At 50.9% G+C, this 19,439-nt stretch overlaps 1 protein-coding gene across 6 annotated transcripts in view; it reads right to left on the bottom strand.

The window, feature by feature from the left end:
* TSPAN9 (tetraspanin 9) overlaps positions 1 to 19,439 on the bottom strand; it is a 308,842-nt gene that overhangs the window by 135,554 nt on the left and 153,849 nt on the right. For 5 of the 6 annotated variants that reach the window (XM_049882196.1, XM_049882197.1, XM_049882200.1 and 2 more), the window contains one exon: positions 5,722 to 5,801. In XM_049882196.1, the coding sequence (XP_049738153.1) occupies positions 5,722 to 5,801 (80 nt within the window). Of the gene's footprint in view, positions 1 to 5,721; positions 6,655 to 19,439 lie in introns of those variants that run through there. The other variant, XM_049882195.1, reaches the window with a different exon arrangement.

Genomic DNA, 19,439 nt, shown 5'->3' with positions numbered 1-19,439 from the left:
TGTGTTCAAATGCTCAGCAGAGGACGAGCCAGATGACCTCTCAATTCCATGACTTCCTGGGATGAGAAAGCTGATCCGCCCTGTGTGAGCCGAGTCAGGCCCTGTTCTCACCAACTGGAGGCTCCTGTGCACGCAGCGGGCATTCAGTGAATAGTTGTGGAGTGAGTGAATGGACTCAATTGGGACCCCAACACCCTAGTAAGCCACAGAATGCCTAGGGCCACAGAGCCCGCCGCCAAATTTGCCCAAGGGCAGCCAGGCCCATGGCGGTATAAGCCAGGTGGGGGCGAGGCCTCTCCACTCGGGGGAGGTTGGGGGTGTTTTCTGTACTCTTCTCAGGCCAGGATGGCAGCCCCACAGCCCTCCCCTCAAGGTAGAGAGCTGCTCACCCTGTTTCAGCTGGGACTTTCTCCTCTCTATACTCTCCATCCCCACCCCCTCTTGACTGACACCAATGCTGGCTCTAACATGATTTAAAAATAGATATTAAGACAAGGAAGTTTAACTTTTAATGCTTTGGAAAGGAAGTGAACACAGAGCTGGCATTCCCTGGTGGCCATGCTCCAGGGGTCCTGGGAGCATTTGCCAGACCCTTCATCTGCCCCCCTGCCCCAAGCCTGACCCACCCTCAAGATCTACTTACAGCAGTCCTCTGGAGAGGCAGGATCACAGCCGTGCTCAGAAACAGCCTGGACAGCTCACACCTGAGCACTCTGGGAAGCATCCAAATGCCTCTCACTGCCAAGGTTAGCCTAGATCTCTTCCTCTCTTTGGAGGGGCTAGGAGAGGCCAAGGGAGGCCAGGAGAAGCCAGGGGAGGCCAGAGGAGGCCAGGGGAGGCAGGGCTGAAAAGAAGCTCCCTGTTCAGAACCACTGAGCCCACTCACCACTTCCATTCTCAGACAGAAGATACTTCACAGACTTCCTCATGACACGCCAGGCTGTCAAACTCTGATTATGCACAGACCCAGATGCTGGGCACCAACAATCAAGAGGGAGCCATGGAGCCCACAAACACATATGCAATCCAGCCAAGCCAGAACCAAACACGTGCCCTAAACATGGCTGGAGAGCACACATAGGCTACTCACAAGGGTGAGTGAATGGTCTGAGAAGGGCCAAGCAGCAAAGGCCTGACCCCACTTAGGGGAGGTTAATCAGGGCCCCCACCCACTGCCCTGCTCATGGCAGCTCTGCACCAACTTTTACCCTGTTCCAGTGAGCACACCAAACACTGCCTCCTCAGCTAATTGGCCTTTATTAAGGGAATGATCCACAAGGAAAAGACCTTCCAAAGGAATCAGAATGTCACTGCTCTGCCAGCCATGATTTAAAGTGATGGGACAGCTCTGCTGGCAAGCATAAAAAGTGACCATTATCCTGAGTGGCAATTATGCCACCAACCCTAGCCCTACCCCCCAGCCCTCCATACTCAGACAGAAGTGTGATTTGGGTCAGAAGGAGCTGGGCTAAGACCACAATTTGCCATCCCAGGTAGGGGATACAGGACCCCAGCACCCAAAAGATTCCCTCTCCAGCCCATACTATGTTTCCCCCAGCCCCTACTCACAGTCAAAAGCTCTGAGCCTCCTCTGCATTCCTGGGGGTGCTTACCAGTTGCCGTCAAGTCAATTCCAACTCATGGTGACCCCGTGTTGCAGAGTAGAACTGCTTCATAGGTTTTCAAGACTGTGACCTTTCAGAAGCAGATCGCCAGGTCTTTCTTCCAAAGAACCTCTAAGTGGGTTCGAACAGCCAACCTTTTGGTTAGTAATCAAGCACTTAATTGTTTTCACCACCCAAGGACTCCCTGGAGGGGCTATGGCTCACCTAATCTCTACCTGGAATATTCAGCCAGATGGCCTTGGTGGGGTGGGGCGGGGGGTGGGGGGACTCAGAGAGAGAACTGACTGAGGGAAAAGCCCTGGATGGTTCCCATTGCTAGGAGAAAAGCCTTGGGCTGGGTTTGATTACTGGAGGACAAGACCCTCAGGATGGGGATGTATTTGTCTCAATTCAGGCCTTCTATTCCCTATCCCTGGTGGCATAATGGTTAAGCACTTGGCTGCTAACCAAAAGGTCAGCACTTCAAATATACCAGTCATTCCTTGGAAACCCTATCGGGTAGTTCTACTCTATCCTATAGGGTTGTCATGAGTCAGAATCGACTCAACAGCAACGGGTTTGGGTTTGTTTGTTTGTTTTTTTTTCTTATTCCGTATCCACCAAGAAGCCCAGCATTCTCTTTGGCCCTGTGAATCAGGGCAGGAATCACCACTGACTCCTTGTCTTCTACCCCATATCAGGCCCTCAGAAATGCTGCCCTCCTGGGTGCCCCAAACTCCCATAATGCACTGGGGTGCCAAGATGGCTAGCACTGTCTGGGTGAAGTTAGCAGTACAGAAGCAGACCTGGACCCCCACCAGCAGGCAGGCATCCAGCAGCCTGTAAGGCACCTGGCCTTTTCTTAGTAAGGAGGAGGCTCACTAGCTACAAAGCTCCGCCTCTGATCCTGCCCCAACTGACATCACCAAGGCCCTCACCAATACCAATACCCTGGAAGCTCCAGCCAGTGACAAGGAACCAGGGACTCTGAAGCCTGCAAGGGAGATGCAGTGTAAGACAGCTGCACCTCAACTCAGCACTGGGAATCCTCCCAGCGGGCTCAGAGGAGGCAGAGGGGGTGTGGCGATAGCAGTGGATTTAGAAAACTACCAGGTAGGCTCCAGGATCTGTGGGAAGGTCTCTATCGATTGCCAGCCTCAGGTTCAACTCTAATGTCTTAGAAAGGCTTCCTTTTAGGATCTGAGCCATGGCGGTAGAAAAAGCAATAGGTACAAAATCCCTAACAATTGCTCTGGATCCCGGAGGCTGGGACACCCTGGACACCGCCACCCTCTCACTCACCTTCTCTTGTCTGTCACCTCCTTGTGTAGACCGGGAAGTAGCAGAGGTTTCCCAGGGACCCTGCCTTATCAACCACCCCACCCACTTTTGATGTAAGCACCTTCATCCCTTTTCTTTTCATTTGGCACTTTCCTTCACTCCTTCTCTTGGATCAAGTCTGAGCACCTCCCTACAGGAGTCTTCATCTGAGTCTAGCACAGTGATCCAGCATTCCCAAATCCTGGCTAGCATGCTGCCGTACCTGCTCCTTCACCTCCCGCTAAGCACAGCAGCCAACACTCTCTCGTACAGACACGAGCAACCATTTCTTTTTTTGGTAGATTTTTCATCTTTCCTACAATATATGTCTCATTTCATTAGCACATTCGTTACTAACATAAAAGAACTGGATCTTTGAGATCCAATTTTGTCTAGCTGCTACCGTGTCATGGGAATTCTGAAAATATTAACTAATCAGCAAAGTCAGAGACCAGGAGATAGCTGGACTCCTTGCCTAGTAAGACAGCAGTGGTATGGATCTTCTCATTAGGAAGAGACAGCAAGTTCTTTCACTGAAAACCATAAAGGAAGGATATTCCATTGACTAGCTCATTAACCTCTGCCAGGCTTTTAAGGGAACGTGGAAAAGAGCCACACGTCATCCCACAGTAAGGTGCTAAAAAAAAATATGCTGCCATCAAGTTGATTCTGACTCATGGTGACCCCCTCTGCAAGGCGAACCTTAATCAGAGGCAAGTTTGATAAGTAGCTTCTCCTCCCTATGAAGTAGGACCTGGGAACCCATACCACATAATAACACGCCGAGAATGTAACGCTCTAGTCTTTCACTCATACATTCACAAACACAAAATGAAAGGCTACTATGTGCAGAGCACACCCCATTGCACTAGCCTCTGAAACCAAGTTGAGAGTATGCTGGAAAAGAAAAGAGCCACAAGCAGTTATATCGGTTCCAGCCAGCAGGTGGCGGGGTGGGGGCAGGGAGGAGTGGTGTGGAGTTGGTAGTTACTCGCCAAAGGCACTGGGCACCACCATAACAGGGTTCTTCCTAATAAGTGTTAAGATACGTATGGTGGGTCAACGCAGAACAGGAGGTTGGGACTATAAAAGAAGACAGAGAGGAAAGTTGTGAACAATGAAAAGCACAGCATTCACAGGAGTTCAAAAGCACAAAGAAGTACAAACACAGATGCCGACAAATGACTCAAAGGAGCAGGAGGGACTTGCCCACCAGCAGACTACACAGTCATTCTCAACATTCCAAACGATTGTCACCACCCAAGAAAAGAATTAGAATATCTCTGCCCTCGTTTCCATAAAACCCTAACCACATGACAGGTAACATTCCAAGAGAAGTGGCTGGAGGGTCCCAGCCCATGGTGACATCCGGGGTAACCCAACTCAAATCATTTCAGACCAGTCTCCTTGGAAGAGAAGAAGAGGTCCATGCTCAGGCAGGGAAGGGGGCTTTCCTCCCCAGTGAGAAGGCCGGGATATATTCAGGCGCTTCCTCTCCCAGATGCCAGACATTTCATAATTAATGAGATAAGGACATACCCCAACAGACCAGAAAGGAGCCCCAGAACTTGAGGGACAAAGTGACTTGCCCAAGGTCACACAAGAAGCTAAGGCAGAACCATGCACTCAAAAGTTACTTCCGCTAAAATAGGTCACTCCACACAAAAGTTGAACACCAAAGCACAACCGCTTCTACCCGACTTCACTCTGAATGACTTTCTCCTGCCCCCAGAGCTCCTCCTGGACCACATACAGCTGACGGCCTCCAGCGGGCAGGAAGACAGGCCCTGGGGAAGAGCCAAACATCTGTGCCGACTATGTCTGGGCTCTGGTGAAGAAAAGCGGAGGCAGCAGTTGGGGTGAAGGACAATTAGATATGAACTTAAGAAGTTTTCAAATTTGCCAAACTAGTAATTCTTTTACACACACACACACATACACACACAGCCTGCAGAACCACACAGAAGCCAGAGAATAATTCTGAGCTGCCCCACCCACTGACACCTTCTCTAAAAATTAATCGCTCACCAAGGACAGGGGCACCTCTGATTGTCTCCCTTTTCCCCTTTCAGCGCCTGGGGCTCCTGAGCCTGGGAGGGCTGACATTCCATGGCAAGAGCTCATGGTCAGCCTGTTCCCTGCCCAGTCTACTGCAATCCCTCAAAAGCAGCAACTGGCCACCCGATGGCAGCATCCCTCCCACACACCTCCTTTCCCACACAAGCCCCAACTCAGGAGCAGATCTGAGGGCTTGCAAGAGAGTCCGTGGACTTGGGACAGGGGCACCTCCTCGTTTTCCTGGGATTCACTGAAAGCAGAAGGAGGATGTGACCTCTACCGAGCCCACTCCCATAAATGCTGCAGATGGTATTCTTGTGTATTCGGGAGAAATACAGGAAGAAACTCAGAAAACTATCTTCACTTGTGCCTCTCTTCAACTCAGAGTCATGCTGTTAAAAATTCTGACCTGCCCCCACCCCCTCATTTTGCAGGTTGCCCAGGCATGTCCAACATGGGTTCTCTCATAGGAGATGGAGGTGGTGGCAAACTTTGCCAGCCTCCTGGGAGTAGAGCAAGTTTCTCCTGGAAGACAGGCAAGTTGGAGCCTCCATTCAGCCACCATGGAGAGGGAGGAAGGGAGAGAGATGTATGAAAGAGGGAAAAAACGATTAAAAAAAAAAAACTTACCATTGTGCAGACAGCGGAGCAATGCAGCACGGAAGAGAAGAGAGGGTATCACACTACAGCAGGCAAAGAGGACGAGCGGGCAAAGGGAGAGATAAAGGGAAGGACTTACCCAGAATATCAAATTGAAGAGGAACATCATGTACTTCAAGCAGCAGAGGCAGCCCCTGGCCATGTTGCACTTTTTAAATTCTAGGAGGAAAACAAAGGAGAGGTCCAGGTAAAACACCACGTACTTGCTGCCTTTGGGTGCATTGTACTTGTCGGTCTTAACGCCGGCCTCCGCACGGCTCTGGCCCCGGGAGCCCGCCGTGCCGTAGAAGGCGCCGGCCGTGAAGCCGCGGCCAAACGGGCGACCCGAGGTGGACGGCTTGGCAAAGTCCGAGTCCTTGCTGTCCAAAGATGGACTCCGGTGGATCGAAGAATCCTCGCTACTCGACTTCTCCATGGTCGCGTCTTTCCCGGGGGGCCCGAGGGGCGGGGGGCATTGCTCCCGGAGTGGGACGAAGGGGGCGCCCAAGTCGGGCGCGCAGGCTGGCGGAGCCTTGCACGCCCCCTCTTTGTACCGGGCGCACTCCTGGTTGAGCCCCGTGCCCAGGGGCCGCTGCCTCTCGGACGGCGCCCCGCTCTGGCCGGCCGGCCGGCCCGGAAACGCTCTGCAGCTCAGCTGGGCTCTACGCGCGCTCTCGAATGCTCTCCGGGAACTGGCTCGACTGCGTAACTTAGCGTCTTTGGGAAGGCTGCAATTTTATTTCTCAGTCCGAGGTGTCTGCTCGCCTCGCCTCCCTAGTGCACCGGCCCCTCCACTTGAGGCAGAGGGCGCCGGGCTCCAGGCTCCCTGAGCACACCTCTCCCAGCCCAGCCCCAGCGCTGAGCCCGACCACTTTGAGGGCGCTTTGCCTCCTCGCGCTCCACGACTTTGATGAGCTGCTCGCCGGACCTGGGCTGCCCAGAACGTGGCGGGCAGTGCCGAGGGATCCGCGGCAGCTGCAACCGCTGGGCTTTCCCTGCGAAACCCCAGCCCTGACTCCAGACTCAGAAATCGCCCGAGCCCCATCCCTGGGCCCTCGGCCCCGCCCCCTGCTTACCATTCGACCAATGAGGGTTACCTTACCAGCTCTGGTGGGGGAACCACCCCCCTCCCCAATGACACAATATCTTTAATAGGATTAGTGTTCTGCTGTGTGCCTATACCAGTGCCCCGCGAACCCTCGCTAAATGTCAAGGGCTCTTTAGCTAGGGGTGAACCAGAACCTTCATTCGGAAGCCGCTGGTCTCTTTAAACCGGAGAAAAAAGGCTGAAGAGGGGGATTGGTAGTACCAACGCCCCGAAAGAAGCCAGAGGAAAGGTCTGTTGGGGAAAGAAGTGCAGCCACTGTCAAACTGGCAGTTGTCCCCTGTGCACACGGGGGCCTGTCCGGCCAGGGCGCAGAGTCTCCCGGCTATATGTGAACACACGCACACGCACACACACACACACGCGCGCACACACACACACATCCCGCACGCTCTTGTACATGTAGATCTGGCTAAGGCGCCCAGGGGAAGGGACCGCAGGGGAGAAGCGAGGTGTGCGAAAGGCTCTTGGGGCCTCCGCGGCGTGCGCGCGCCGCCTTCCCCGCCCCTCCGCGCACGCGCGCGCACGGCTCCTCGAGGCTTCTGTAGCTGCTTAAACCCCCATTCCCTCAATCCCGCGTTGGACACCGCTCCAACTGGGACCCCAGCCGGACTGGGAGGGGTAGGTGGCCGAAGTGGGGGTCCTCCCTTGCTCCTCCGCATCCTGCCTATGCCAAGGGTGATGTAGGAGTGCTTCTGGCCACAAGCTGGGTCCTCTCTTGTGAGAAGTGCACAAAAAGGGCTGGTCAGGGAAGCGCGTGCGGAATGCTCTTCCTAGGGGTTTGGGAACATCCAGGAGCAGCCCCTTCATACTTCGGCTTGTGCAGGAATCTGCAGTGCCAACCTGGGGCCACCACAGTTTGCAAACGATGAAGGCTAGAAGGCTTGGGGACAGGGATCCCATCTCCCCTTTCTGCCGCGGTCCCTGTCACTAAGCAATGGAGTGCTGAGAGAGCCTGAAAGTAGGGGCTATGTCTCACTAGGCTTGATACGCCTGGCACCTACCATGGGGCTTGACTTCTGGGAGGCACTCAGCAGGAATGGCTGGGTAGAAGCATATGCCCGACGTGGTAGGGGGGTGTGTGAAATGTCCTCCCTGGATCCAATCAGACATTTATTCTACACCTGCTGTGTGCTGAGCACGGGCCAGGCCCTTGAAGAAACACATATAAGATGTGCTGCTCCCTGCCCTTCAGGCACACACAATCTAGTCAGGGAGACAGGAGGACATTAATCACCAAGGCGGGCCAGATGGGAGAGTGCCGGAACAGAGCTGCAACACTGAATATGGCTGTGTGGAAAGGGGCCATGGATCCCAACTTCACAGGGTTGTTACAGTGACACAGCTCTGTACCTACCTGGCCCCGAGGCAAGCCTGCATTCTAGAGGTGAGGGCTCCCAGAGTTAGGGCAGCTCAGCTTCTTTGAAGGAACCTGCAGTGGTTTTACTGTTCTGAGCCCCTTCTCAACTCAGATCGGGGGCCCAGCAATAAAACATGATGTGGATCACAGTCACTGGCAACTTATTCTCTCCTGGATGGGCACAGCGGTCCTGTGGATGCTATCTACAGATAAAGGGGGCAGATGTCTAGCTGGCTCCTGACAGAACACCATGTCGCCTGACTGAAATGCCTAATGCCTTCTGTCTTCTCCAGCTTGGCCCAGGCGGCTCCTGAGGGGCTCCTGCTGCCACTTCATTCTCACAACGTTACTTCTTTGATGCAGACAAGGAGAGATCAGTTACCAGCGGGACCGGGAGTCAGGAGACCTGTTCTTCACTCTTAGCTCTTTTTAGCTGTGTGATCAAGGGAAAGGTACTTTGCCTTTCTGAGCTTCCATTTCCTCCTCTTTAAGGGGAAAATAATAGAGCCTACTTCACAGAGGTGTTGTGAGGATAAAGTGAGCTGGCATATGTGAGAACATTCTGAGGACAGCAACACGCAACAGTTTTAAGATGCTATTATTACTCTTCTCAGATGGGGACCTGGTGTCAGTGAGGGCCCTCCCAGGCTGGCCCCCTCTACCTTCTAATCTTTTCTCATTTCTCCACTCTCTCAACTCACCTTGTCCAGTCAAGGCTGTCTCCCCATTGTCCCTGGCTCATTCCTCATTTCTGATTATAAATGAATTCTTGCTACTACTTCCTCAGCAACCCAGGCAGAAGTCTGAGGGCCTAGAGGGAAGGAGGTGGAGGATGACAGGCAGGGAAGAGAAGAAGAGGCTGTCCAATATAACCATTCTACTCCCTCCTGGTCACACTTGTCAAAAGGGCACCTGAAATCCCACTCATCAGTCCATTAACAAAGCTACAGTAAAGTCCCATCAGGGTATCTGGCCTAGTCATTACCAGAATAATAAGAGCCACTCAGATTTATAAGCCCTGTGCAATGGTTCGGTGCTTAGCTACTAATTGAAACGTCAGCGGTTCAAACCCACCAATGGCTCCATGAGAGAAAAGACCTGGTGATCTGCTCTCGTAAAGATTATAGCCTAGGAAACCCTATGGGGCAGTTTCTACCCTGCTATATATGGTCCTCTGAGTCAGAATTGATTCAACAGCACACAACAACACTAACACACCACCACCACCTGTCTATCAGTTTGTGGTACCGTGCTGGCTTGCATGTTGCCATGTTGCGGGAAGTGATGCCAACAACTAGGTATTTCAAATACCTGCAGACTAGGAAAAAAAGGCCTGGCAATTTGCCTCCCAAAATTAGCCAATGAAGACCCTTTAGATCACAACAAAATATTGTCCAATAGTGCTGGAAGATGAGCTCCCTAGGTTGGAAGGTGCTCAAAGTACAGTGGCTGCAACAATAGACTCAAACATACCAATGATTGTGAAGATAGCACAGGACCAGGAAATGTCTCATTCGGTTGTACACGCAATCACCATCAGTCGGAGCTGACTCAGTGGCAACTAACAACAATATATACCAAGCACCAAGCTTCACACGCAGTAACTTATTCAATCCTCACGACAACCCTACAAGATAGGTATGATTATTAGCCCCAGTTTCTAAATAAGGAAACTAAGTTCAAAGCCCATGTTCTTCACTTGTTTGGCCTCTAGACATAGTTCCTGCCCTTGGAAACCTACCAGTCTAACAGACTGGATTTCAAAGCACAACTAAATCCATTGCCGTTGAGCTGATTCCAACTCACAGGGACCCTATAGGACAGAGCAGAACTGCCCCATAGGGTTTCCAAGGAGCAACCAGTGGATTCAAACTGCTGACTTTTTGGTTAACAGCCCTAGCACTTAACCACGGGGCCACCAAAGCACAACAGGAAACCTGAAAGAGTTAAGTTCTGATAAGCAGTCATTATAAAAGGAGATGCAGTCAGGAGTGATAATCAACAAGGCTGGGTCACTAAGAGATGGCCCTGAGTTATCTTATAGAGGGTTGGGAGAAGGAAGGGGGTGCAGGGAGAATGTAGTCTGGAAGACAGGAAGCTATTCCATGCCAGGAGGGAGCTCAGACAAAGGAGGTTGAGAAGGCCACAGGAAGGAGGGCTTAGCAATATAGACAGTATATACCTGATAGGACAAGAGATGGTCCTTGGGCCCTCCACCTGGAGATGGACTAGACTGTCTGAGATGGGTCCAGACAGGAAGACAGGAGTAGGGTAATCTAGGAAGGCTTCGGTATGGCACCTCAGGAAACAGCGAGGCAGCAGGCTTGATGGAAGCAGGGAGAATGTCCCTGGGAATCAAAGGTGAGCTACTCTGTGAGGCCCTACATGACACACAGAAGGTCTGGGCTTCATCCTGGGGCTTTCCAAGCAATAGTGGCACATACAGAATTAGTGCTCTAGGAAGCTGGGCCTGGCAGCAACATGGGGGAGAGGCAAGAAGACCAGCTGCTGTGACCCAGTCCACGGATTCTGGGTGCAGAAGGACCAACCAGACAGAAAAGGTGATCTGAGATGCCACCTCTCCTGCCCTCTCCTGAGGCTCGACCACTTGCCATGCCCAGGAGAGCTGGGAGGTACAAGCTGCCCTTGAGGGGATCTCGGAGAATATGAACAAGGCTGAACTGCCTTTTCTTTTTTAATAACAAAAAAGTGAAGCAAATACAGAGTTCCCAAGGGGTAGGAAGCGAAGTGAATATGTGAAATCAACATGCAACATCTCTCCTGACTGACAACTGGGGAGATACAGGCTTCAGAGTAAATGCCAAACTCTCCCTGCCACTCCCTGTATGTGGCAGGCTGGCAGTACGAAATGTAGCTCTGTGTTGGGGCACTCACTCACCCACACACAATCAGAACCAGTGGGCCAACACAGAGCCCTCTTCTGACCTGCACTGAATATTTCTGTATTTGACAATGTGTGCAGCTCATGAGGCATCCGGTGACTCCAAGCAAATAGAGCAGCCTCACCCAGAATTTAGGTTAGAGGCAAAACTGCACTCGCTGTCCTATGGAATGTGTGAGATGGGTTGCCGTCGTAAGAGAGGGGAGCATTTGTTCAGCTCACCCCATTTTTTAAACTGCAGAATTGAAATCTTCTTAGGCGGTACAGGAAATGCTTTCATTTCTCAACAAACTATTTACTGGTGGTGCCAAAAGAGAAGAAAGAGCAAGAAAGAGCCCTGCAGGGGGCCCACATCCCAGAATGTTTCCGTGAAGGACCAGTAAGTCAGGGGATGTGAGGAAGCGCCAAGGGCAGGGGTCACTCTCCTATTTGCTATGGAAATTAAATGGCTGGGACATTATGTGTTACCATAAACCCAAAAAACCCAAACCATTGCTGTCAGGTCGATTCCAACTCACAGACACCCTACAGGACAGAGCAGAATTACTCCACAGGGTTTCCAAGGAGTGGCTGGTAGATTCGAACTGCCAACCTATTTGTTATCAGGTGAGCTCTTAGCCACTGTGCCACCAGAGTTCCATGTGTTACCATACTCGGCCATGATTCAGGAGGGACTGTTATCAATGACAGTGAAAAGGCTGGGATAGAAAACAACTAAAGGTAGTTTGGCTTGGTTTTGTTTGGTTGGTTTCTGAGACCAGTGACAGAAAAAAAAACAGGCTTTGACTGCAATGGGAGGGATCACATTTAGTTGAAGACATAAATCACTCAACATTGCCTACTGAAAGTGACTGGGGTGCCTCCTTACATGGAGAAGAGGTTTGCCCCTCCTTCCTTTGGACCCCATAGGTCTTAGTTCAGAAGCCCTGGTGACACAATGATTAAGCACTTGGCTACTAATCAAAAGGTCGGGAGTTCAAACCCACCAGCCGCTCTGCAGGAGAAAAGACTTGGCAATCTGCTTTCATAAAGATTACAACCTAGGAAACCCTATAGGCATTCTACACTGTCCTATAGGGTCACTATGAGTCAGAATTGACTCGACAGCACACAACAACAATAGGTCTTGGTTCAGGTTGCCATTACGGTTGGCCTCTCTGCCTGTGCTCTGGTCACTGGGCTTCTCAAAGGGGGGCAAGGGCTGTGGCTTAGTCATTTCATTACCCCCATCCCACCCCAGTTCTTGTCACAGTAACCACCACATGGCAGATACTCAGAAAGTGTTGGTGGGTAGAGGAAAAAGGAAGGACACCACACCTACGCCCTGAGTTCTCCCTGAGGACACCCTGAGAACCCCATGTTTACTAACCAAAGGATGACAGCCAAGTCAGAGAGCTATGGAATTGTTCCTGGAAAGCAGGCTATGTAAGGGCATCAGAACCTGACTAGGGAGGCCAGGAAATTTAAACGCCTAGCTACAGATAACGGCTAGACTGTAAATGCCATGAGGTCTACTGTTTTGTTCACAGCTATATCCCCAGCACATGGTACAGTCTGCAATGGATAGATGAATAGACAGACGAAAAAAAACTTACAGGTCCAAAATGCCATCTAGGAGTACGAGTTGGAAAAGATAGGAGGTAGAAAGAAGACTGACACAAAGAAAGACAGAGGATAAAGCTGCTCCTGGGTTCCTCCCCATTCTGGGTAGGCCAAGCTTTTCGGAAGGGCTCTAAGGACAGCCCAGGGCAGGAGAGCTCAGCCTCCAGTTCTGAGTTCCTGATGAACTCGTGAACACCTCAGTGCTGCATGTCATGTCTCAAAGCCCAAGAGCAAAGCTGCCTCCTAGCTGTGGTCAGGCCTTGTCAGAGGCCACTCCTGGCTACTGAGAGCAAGTGGCTGTGCAGAGACCCTCGGCTATGTGTCCACACTCCGTAAGTGGCAGGTGAGCATGCTGGACAGAGCATGCACTGGCGATACCTGGACAGTCAGCTTAGCTCAGAGGAAACAGGGCCACACAGATATACTTGACCCAGCCAGCAGTGCTGAAAATGTGGCTCCCAGACCAAGAAGAGCCACGGAGAAGGTGTGGATAGATCATCACAAAGCCAACTCTGCCCCACCCCGAATCAGCTCATACACATGGGCCCCATTCTGTAAGAAAGGACAGCATATGCTCAGATGCTTTTAACGGCTCCTGATCATACCCACTACCCAAACCAACCACAAAGAAGAAAGCTTTGGCAAAATAATGTAGTGGAAAGACTTCTTGCTTTGGGACCAGATAGATCTATGTTGAAATCCCACCTGGAGTGAGTTACCTATCTGCTGGATAACCTAGAATGACCACTTAACTGCTCTGTACCTCAGTTTCTCCAACCATAAGATGGAGATAAGAAGACACACCTTCCCAGGCAGTATATTAAAAAATACAGATTAAAGATAATGAATGCAATGCACAGAGCACAGAGTCTGGGACATAGGAAAGGTTCAATGAATTGAACCTATTATCATAATCAACAACAATAACCATTATTATAGTAAATATCGTCCCTGTCCTTTTCCAGTAAGACATAATCAATACATACTGTTCTGTGGTTCAAATTCTAAGGGTGAATGCTGGCAGCTCCTCCTCCTCCTCAGCTGATCCCCGTTCTTCAGGGCGGCCCTCAGTTCTGGGCCCTCTCCTCTCCCCAACACTCCTACACTTGGTTATCTCATCCATTCCAGTGGTTTCAGATGCCATCCACATGCTGCCGACACCCAAACGTTTACCTGACCCTGGTCTCTCTTCTGAGCCCCAAACACGCATATCCAACTCCCACTTGTCAACCATTTGACAGTCTCACAGGCAAGTCCAATTTCACATGCCCCAGAGGAACCTGCCCTTCACCCTGGCTTGCTCCCCAAGTAGTCACCTCCCCTTCTCAGTAATCAGCCTAAACACCCGGTTGCTTAAGCCAGAAACCCAAGATTCATTGCCTCCAGTTAAACACAAGTCCTATCCGATGAGCCTGCATTCATTTCTCACTATCTTCACTGACAATGTCCCAGCCCAACCCTACCTCATCTCTCACCTGGGTTCCTGCAGCAGTCTCTAACAGGACTCTCCATTTCTACTCCTGCCCCGGAATCCATTCTCCACTGAGTAGCAAAAGTGATCTCACTCATACCACTCCCCTACTTTAACTCAGTCAGTGGCTTCCCACTTTACTTTGTGCTTGTGTGTGTGTTTGCTAGCCTACCTTTCTACTACAATCCAGAGTCTTAAAACAACCTTGAAGATCCTGCATAACAGCCCTATCTCTAACAATTCGCCTCTCATTCATGCTCTAATCAGTGAATTCCCAAAGTTCTTTCCCTCCTCAGAGCCTTTGCCCAAGCTGTTCCCTCTGCCTGGAATACTCTTCCCCAACCCACTGCCCAACTTAGTCCTACTCAGCCCTGAGCTCTTGCGAATTCTTCAGAAAGGTCTTCTCTGATTTTCTGGCTGTCCCCTAGCATCTAAATTAGAGCACCCTTCCCCACCAATATACATTCTCAGAGCACTTTTTCTTTCATAGCACTCATCACAATTTGAAAAAAAAAGGACATATTTATTGACTGGTTGTCCTGCCAGGCCATAAACCACAGAACAGCAGGGATGGGGTCTGTTTTTCTCACTACTGTATCCCCACTGCCCAGTACCATGCCTAACCTACAGTGGGAGGCCAATGAATACCTGATGAACAAATGAATAGGAGCTCAAAAGAGGTGTACACAGGGTAGGTCAGTCATTAGGAAGGGCTTCAAGGGCCTTCTGGTTTTATGGTCACCTCTGGCCACCAGAGGTACGAAGCCTTGGGACCCAAATTATCTGTGTGGTTTCTAGTTCCTCAACTACAAAGCAAGGAGGTTGGACTAGTTGGTTCTCTATGGTCCCATGTACCCTGAAATCCTCACCCTAGGCAACGCGACTTAACATGAGTCTTGGAAGATGGGCAGGACTGGACAGGCACAGAGAACAAGGAAGGGGACAGAAGAACGCCCACATGCCCAGCTGAAATGAAGCTTCACGAAACTTAGAAAGGAAGGTAGGGCTTGGGTCATAGATGACCCTGGATGCCAGTTTTAAAAATCTGCATTTGATGCCACCAGTGCTTCCCCACCCCCACTTCTCTCATCAGCCTCACCCCCGCCCCAACCTTTACTGACCTACACTCCAACCAAAATGAACCCACATCAAACTCTTTCTCACCCTGGTCTTTGTACTTACTGCCCCCTCTACCTGAAATACCCTTTCCCCACATACTCGCACTAGCTAACCTCCACAGTCCAGCCAGCCTCAGCATTGATAGTGCCTCCTCTGTGAAGTCTGGGGGCAGGATTAAGGATTTTTCTTTGGGGCATCAATATACCCTGACCTCATTCCACCACACTGCTTCCTGTTCACTACTCCCACCCCAGACTGTCAGCTCTTTGAGGGCAATGACTACATCCTTCATCTTTATATTCCAAGCCCTTGGCACAGTGCCTGGCACACTGTTGTTATAAGCTGTCACTAGGTCTGCCCCAACTCCTGGCAATCCCACTGACAGAACAAACCACTGACGACAGAACCAACCACTGACGACAGAACCAACCACTGCCCAGTCCTGTACTATCCCAATGATTGGTTGCAGATTGAACCATTGTGATCTACAGGGTTTTCGTTGGTTGATTTTTGGAAGTAGATCACCAAGCCTTTCTTCCTAGTTTGTTAGGTTGAAAGCTCCACTGAAACCCGTTCACCACCATAGGAACATACAAGCCTCCACTGACAGACGGGTGGTGGCTGCACATGAGGTACACTGCCTGGGACTCGAACCTGAGTCTCCCACATGCCAGGCAAGAATTTAGATAACTCTTAATTCACTGCTGAATGCATGAGGGGAAGCAGTAAGGATCTTTGTAGGTGTCTTGAGCAAGGTGAAAGTGGCTCTTGAGGCAAATCAGCCTTGGCTTGGAACAGGGGAGGTTTCACGCAAAGATCAAGAACGGTCACTCCTAAAGCGCAATAATCTCCTCTTTAAGCAGGTTTCCAGAGAGGAAGGGTGCAGTAGGGGCTGGTGGCCTGCCCGGATACAAAGCTACCACCTTGGTTCCAGGGTCCTTTCTTCCAGGAAAGTCCTGAACCAGCCCCGTCTTTCATCCCAAGCCTAATTAGCATCTGTGTCAGATTCTCAGGAGGGCCTGGCATGCGAGGCATTGTGCTGGACAGACAGATGTACCCGCACCCACACACACACTGAGCCATGCACTCCTGGGAGACAGAGGAGAAAAAAAGCATTTGCTATTAGCACTTATCAAGGAGGGCAGGTGGCTTCAGGGAGGATGAGATAAGGCCAGACCGCCGGGCACAGGGAAGTGTGATGAAGCCTGAGGCTTATTGCCATGCACCAGCAGAAATGTACTGACCCAGCAAATCCAATATTCCTAAACCACTCCACGGAGGGCCCTGACTCACGGGCTGGGACTGTGCTCTCTGACCCAGCATCCAGCCTGCCCACGAAGCCACTGGATGCAGCAGGACCCTTCTGCTGATTTCAGGAGCTGCTAGCTCCCCTCTCCCCTCTCTCCCTCACTGAGCCACACTGCAGGGACGGGCAGAGGATGAGCAGCACCTGCGGATGCTCTTAAGAAGACAGAGAAGGAACAGTGCCCTAAATTCCACACTGCTCGTGAGCCATCAGGGAATGGGAGCTACCCCCCAACCTAAGAAGCCGGCTCCTTGTTCCAAATCTCTCTTTTGAGCGTTGATTTTACTTGTATCATGGCTGTTTGTATAAATGGCTTCTCTTCCAACAAGATTAGAAGAAGCTCCTGAGGGGCTGAACTCACCCTTGTTCCTCCTGCAGCACCCAGCCGAGCCTGAATTGATATGTGGTGGATACTTCATAAATCTGTGAGGCAATTAACTGAATCCCTCACACAATGCACAGAGCCCCCACCCTCACCGTACATACTCACCTCGGCCAATGTATTGGACACCCCCCAACACTGTCCTCAGCCTGATCACCTTGGATGGATCAACAAACACCGTTTGTCCTCCCCTCTGGAGGCCCTCTCTGGGTCACCCACCAGATTGGGCCATCTACTGAACCACCAGGGAGCTTGAATGTCTAGTCTGGAGCTCAGAGAATGTGGCTGGGCTCTGTGACGCCCAATGTGTCTGGGTGGCTGTGTGTCACTCATCCCCCAAGCTCCGGCCCCAAGAGGCGCTTCCATATCCCAGCTGAGCCAGGCACCAGGGCACACCTGCTCTTCCCCTCCCCCATACTGCTGCCAGAGGAAATGCCAGCCCGCAGCCATGGCTGGCCGGACACAGCAGGGACAGGCGCTGAGCACTGGCGCCACCCCCTCCATTCCACCTCCCAGACCTGAGCAGGGCCAGCACCCTCACATGCCCTGCAGCCTCCCATACATGCATACTCTACGTCTGCATCCCAAAGGGAAGAGAACAGGCAAAGTGCAGGAAGACTGCCAGGTTGGAGAGCTGGGGGCCCAGTCCCAGCTCTGACACCTTCTGTATGACCTGGGCAAGACACTTAAAGCTCTCTGAGCACAACGCACATCTGTTGAATGAACAAGTGAATGAATGAACAAGCAAGCTTCCATTTCCTCATCTGTAAAGTGGGATTAAGTCTGGTTGTGAAAGACAGATGAGGCAATGTCAGGGAAACTACTTTATCAAATGTAAGATACTGGATGGAGCAAATGGTTAAGCACTCAACTACTAGCTAAAAGGTTGGCAGTTCAAACCCATCCAGAGGCATCTTGGAAGACAGGCCTGGTGATCTATTTCCAAAAGGTCACAGCTTTGAAAACCCTATGGAGCAGTTCTACTCTGCACACACGAGGTCACCATGAGCTGGTATCAACTTGAGAGCAACTAACAATAATACTTCCGAACCTTTCATACACCCACACACACATACTGACAACCATTCATCCCATTTTACATGAGTTGATAAAAGACACTGGCCCTGGGTAATCAATTACTGTAGAGTCCCTGGGCCCCACTATGTGCCCCATCCTGGGCTCACCTCTGTAGGTGTTAGTAAGCAGCAAGTAGCCCTTAAGAAGCTGACAATCCATCTGGGGGGAGAGCAACACAACGAAAAAGCTGCAAGCAACAGAATGCAGGCGCAGGTGCTGGGGAGGTGGTACAAACTGTGAGTGCTCACAGGAGGAGTTGCCCAGGGAGGGCCTGGCGAATCCAGGGAGGCTTCTTGGAGAAGGTGGGATAGGTGCTAAGATTTCACAACAACATCCTAACAGAAAGAGGCAGAGGAGAGAGAGTCCTGGGTGCCTGAATACCAATGAGACTCTTTCAACTTTTTTCCAGGGGCTTTCATACTTGTGATCATATTTGATTTACACACCCCTCCAAGGTAAGCAAGGAAGCCGTCCCAGTTTATAAATGAGGAAACTAAGGACCATATAAGGTATATTGAATATACCATGGACTGTCAAAAGAACAAACAAATCTGTCTTGGAAGAAGTACAGCCAGAATGCTCATTAGAAGCATGGTGAGACTACGTCTCACATATTTTGGGCATGTTATCAGGAGGGATTAGTCCCTGGAGAAGGACATAATGCTTGGTAAAGTAGGGGGTCAGCGAAAAAGAGGTAGACCTTCAACAAGTTGGGTTGACACAGTGGCTGCAATAGTGGGCTCAAACATAGCAACGATTGTGGGGATGGTGCAAGACTAGGCAGTGTTTCATTCCGTTGTATGTAGGGTCACTATGAGTCAGAACCAACTTGAAGGCACTTAACAACAACAACAAGGACCAAAGAGAGGAGAAGACTTGTCTAAGCTAGTTAATAGCAGAACTGAAACTGGAAGTTATGTCTCCTGACTCCCAAAACTACACCAATTTTATCTGGGCTCAGTACTGGGTCCAGCCTTTATGTAAGAGGCTAATCCCTACTGAGAAATGGACATACCTATCCTACCTGCACAGAGGGAAGCAAAGGAAAGGGAAGAAGCGAGAGTGAGAGCCCATGCATTAGGATCACCCAGCCAGGAAGATCAGAGGCCCCTATCCATCCTGGGGGACAGCCCCTCCAACCTTCATCATTCCCCTCAGCTGGGCTCATATTATTTCACACAGTATGAATGCAGGTAATCTGCTGAATGAAAGCAAACAGAGGCCTGACCCACTGAAGCCACAGCCCAGATAGAGTGGAGATAATAAGCCAGTGGTGGGCCGATAAATGTTTACGAACCGGCTCTCTGTAGGGTGAAAAAAAAAAAAACCCTAATTTCTATCATTTGCCTATTTCCATGGTGTAAATACGCCCACCATGGCTGATTTCAAGCTACCAATGGTTTAACCACCAGCTGGCGAAATTCCTATTTACTAATAGGCCTTGGAGAGTCGGTACAAGTTGGCTCCAGCCAACCACTGTAACAAACCCATCTC

The sequence above is a fragment of the Elephas maximus genome, chromosome 4 (genome assembly GCF_024166365.1).
Source record: "Elephas maximus indicus isolate mEleMax1 chromosome 4, mEleMax1 primary haplotype, whole genome shotgun sequence".
NCBI classification, from domain to species: domain Eukaryota; kingdom Metazoa; phylum Chordata; class Mammalia; order Proboscidea; family Elephantidae; genus Elephas; species Elephas maximus.
The sequence above is the reverse complement of the archived record's forward strand: the minus strand, read 5'-3'. Positions and strand labels throughout refer to the sequence as shown.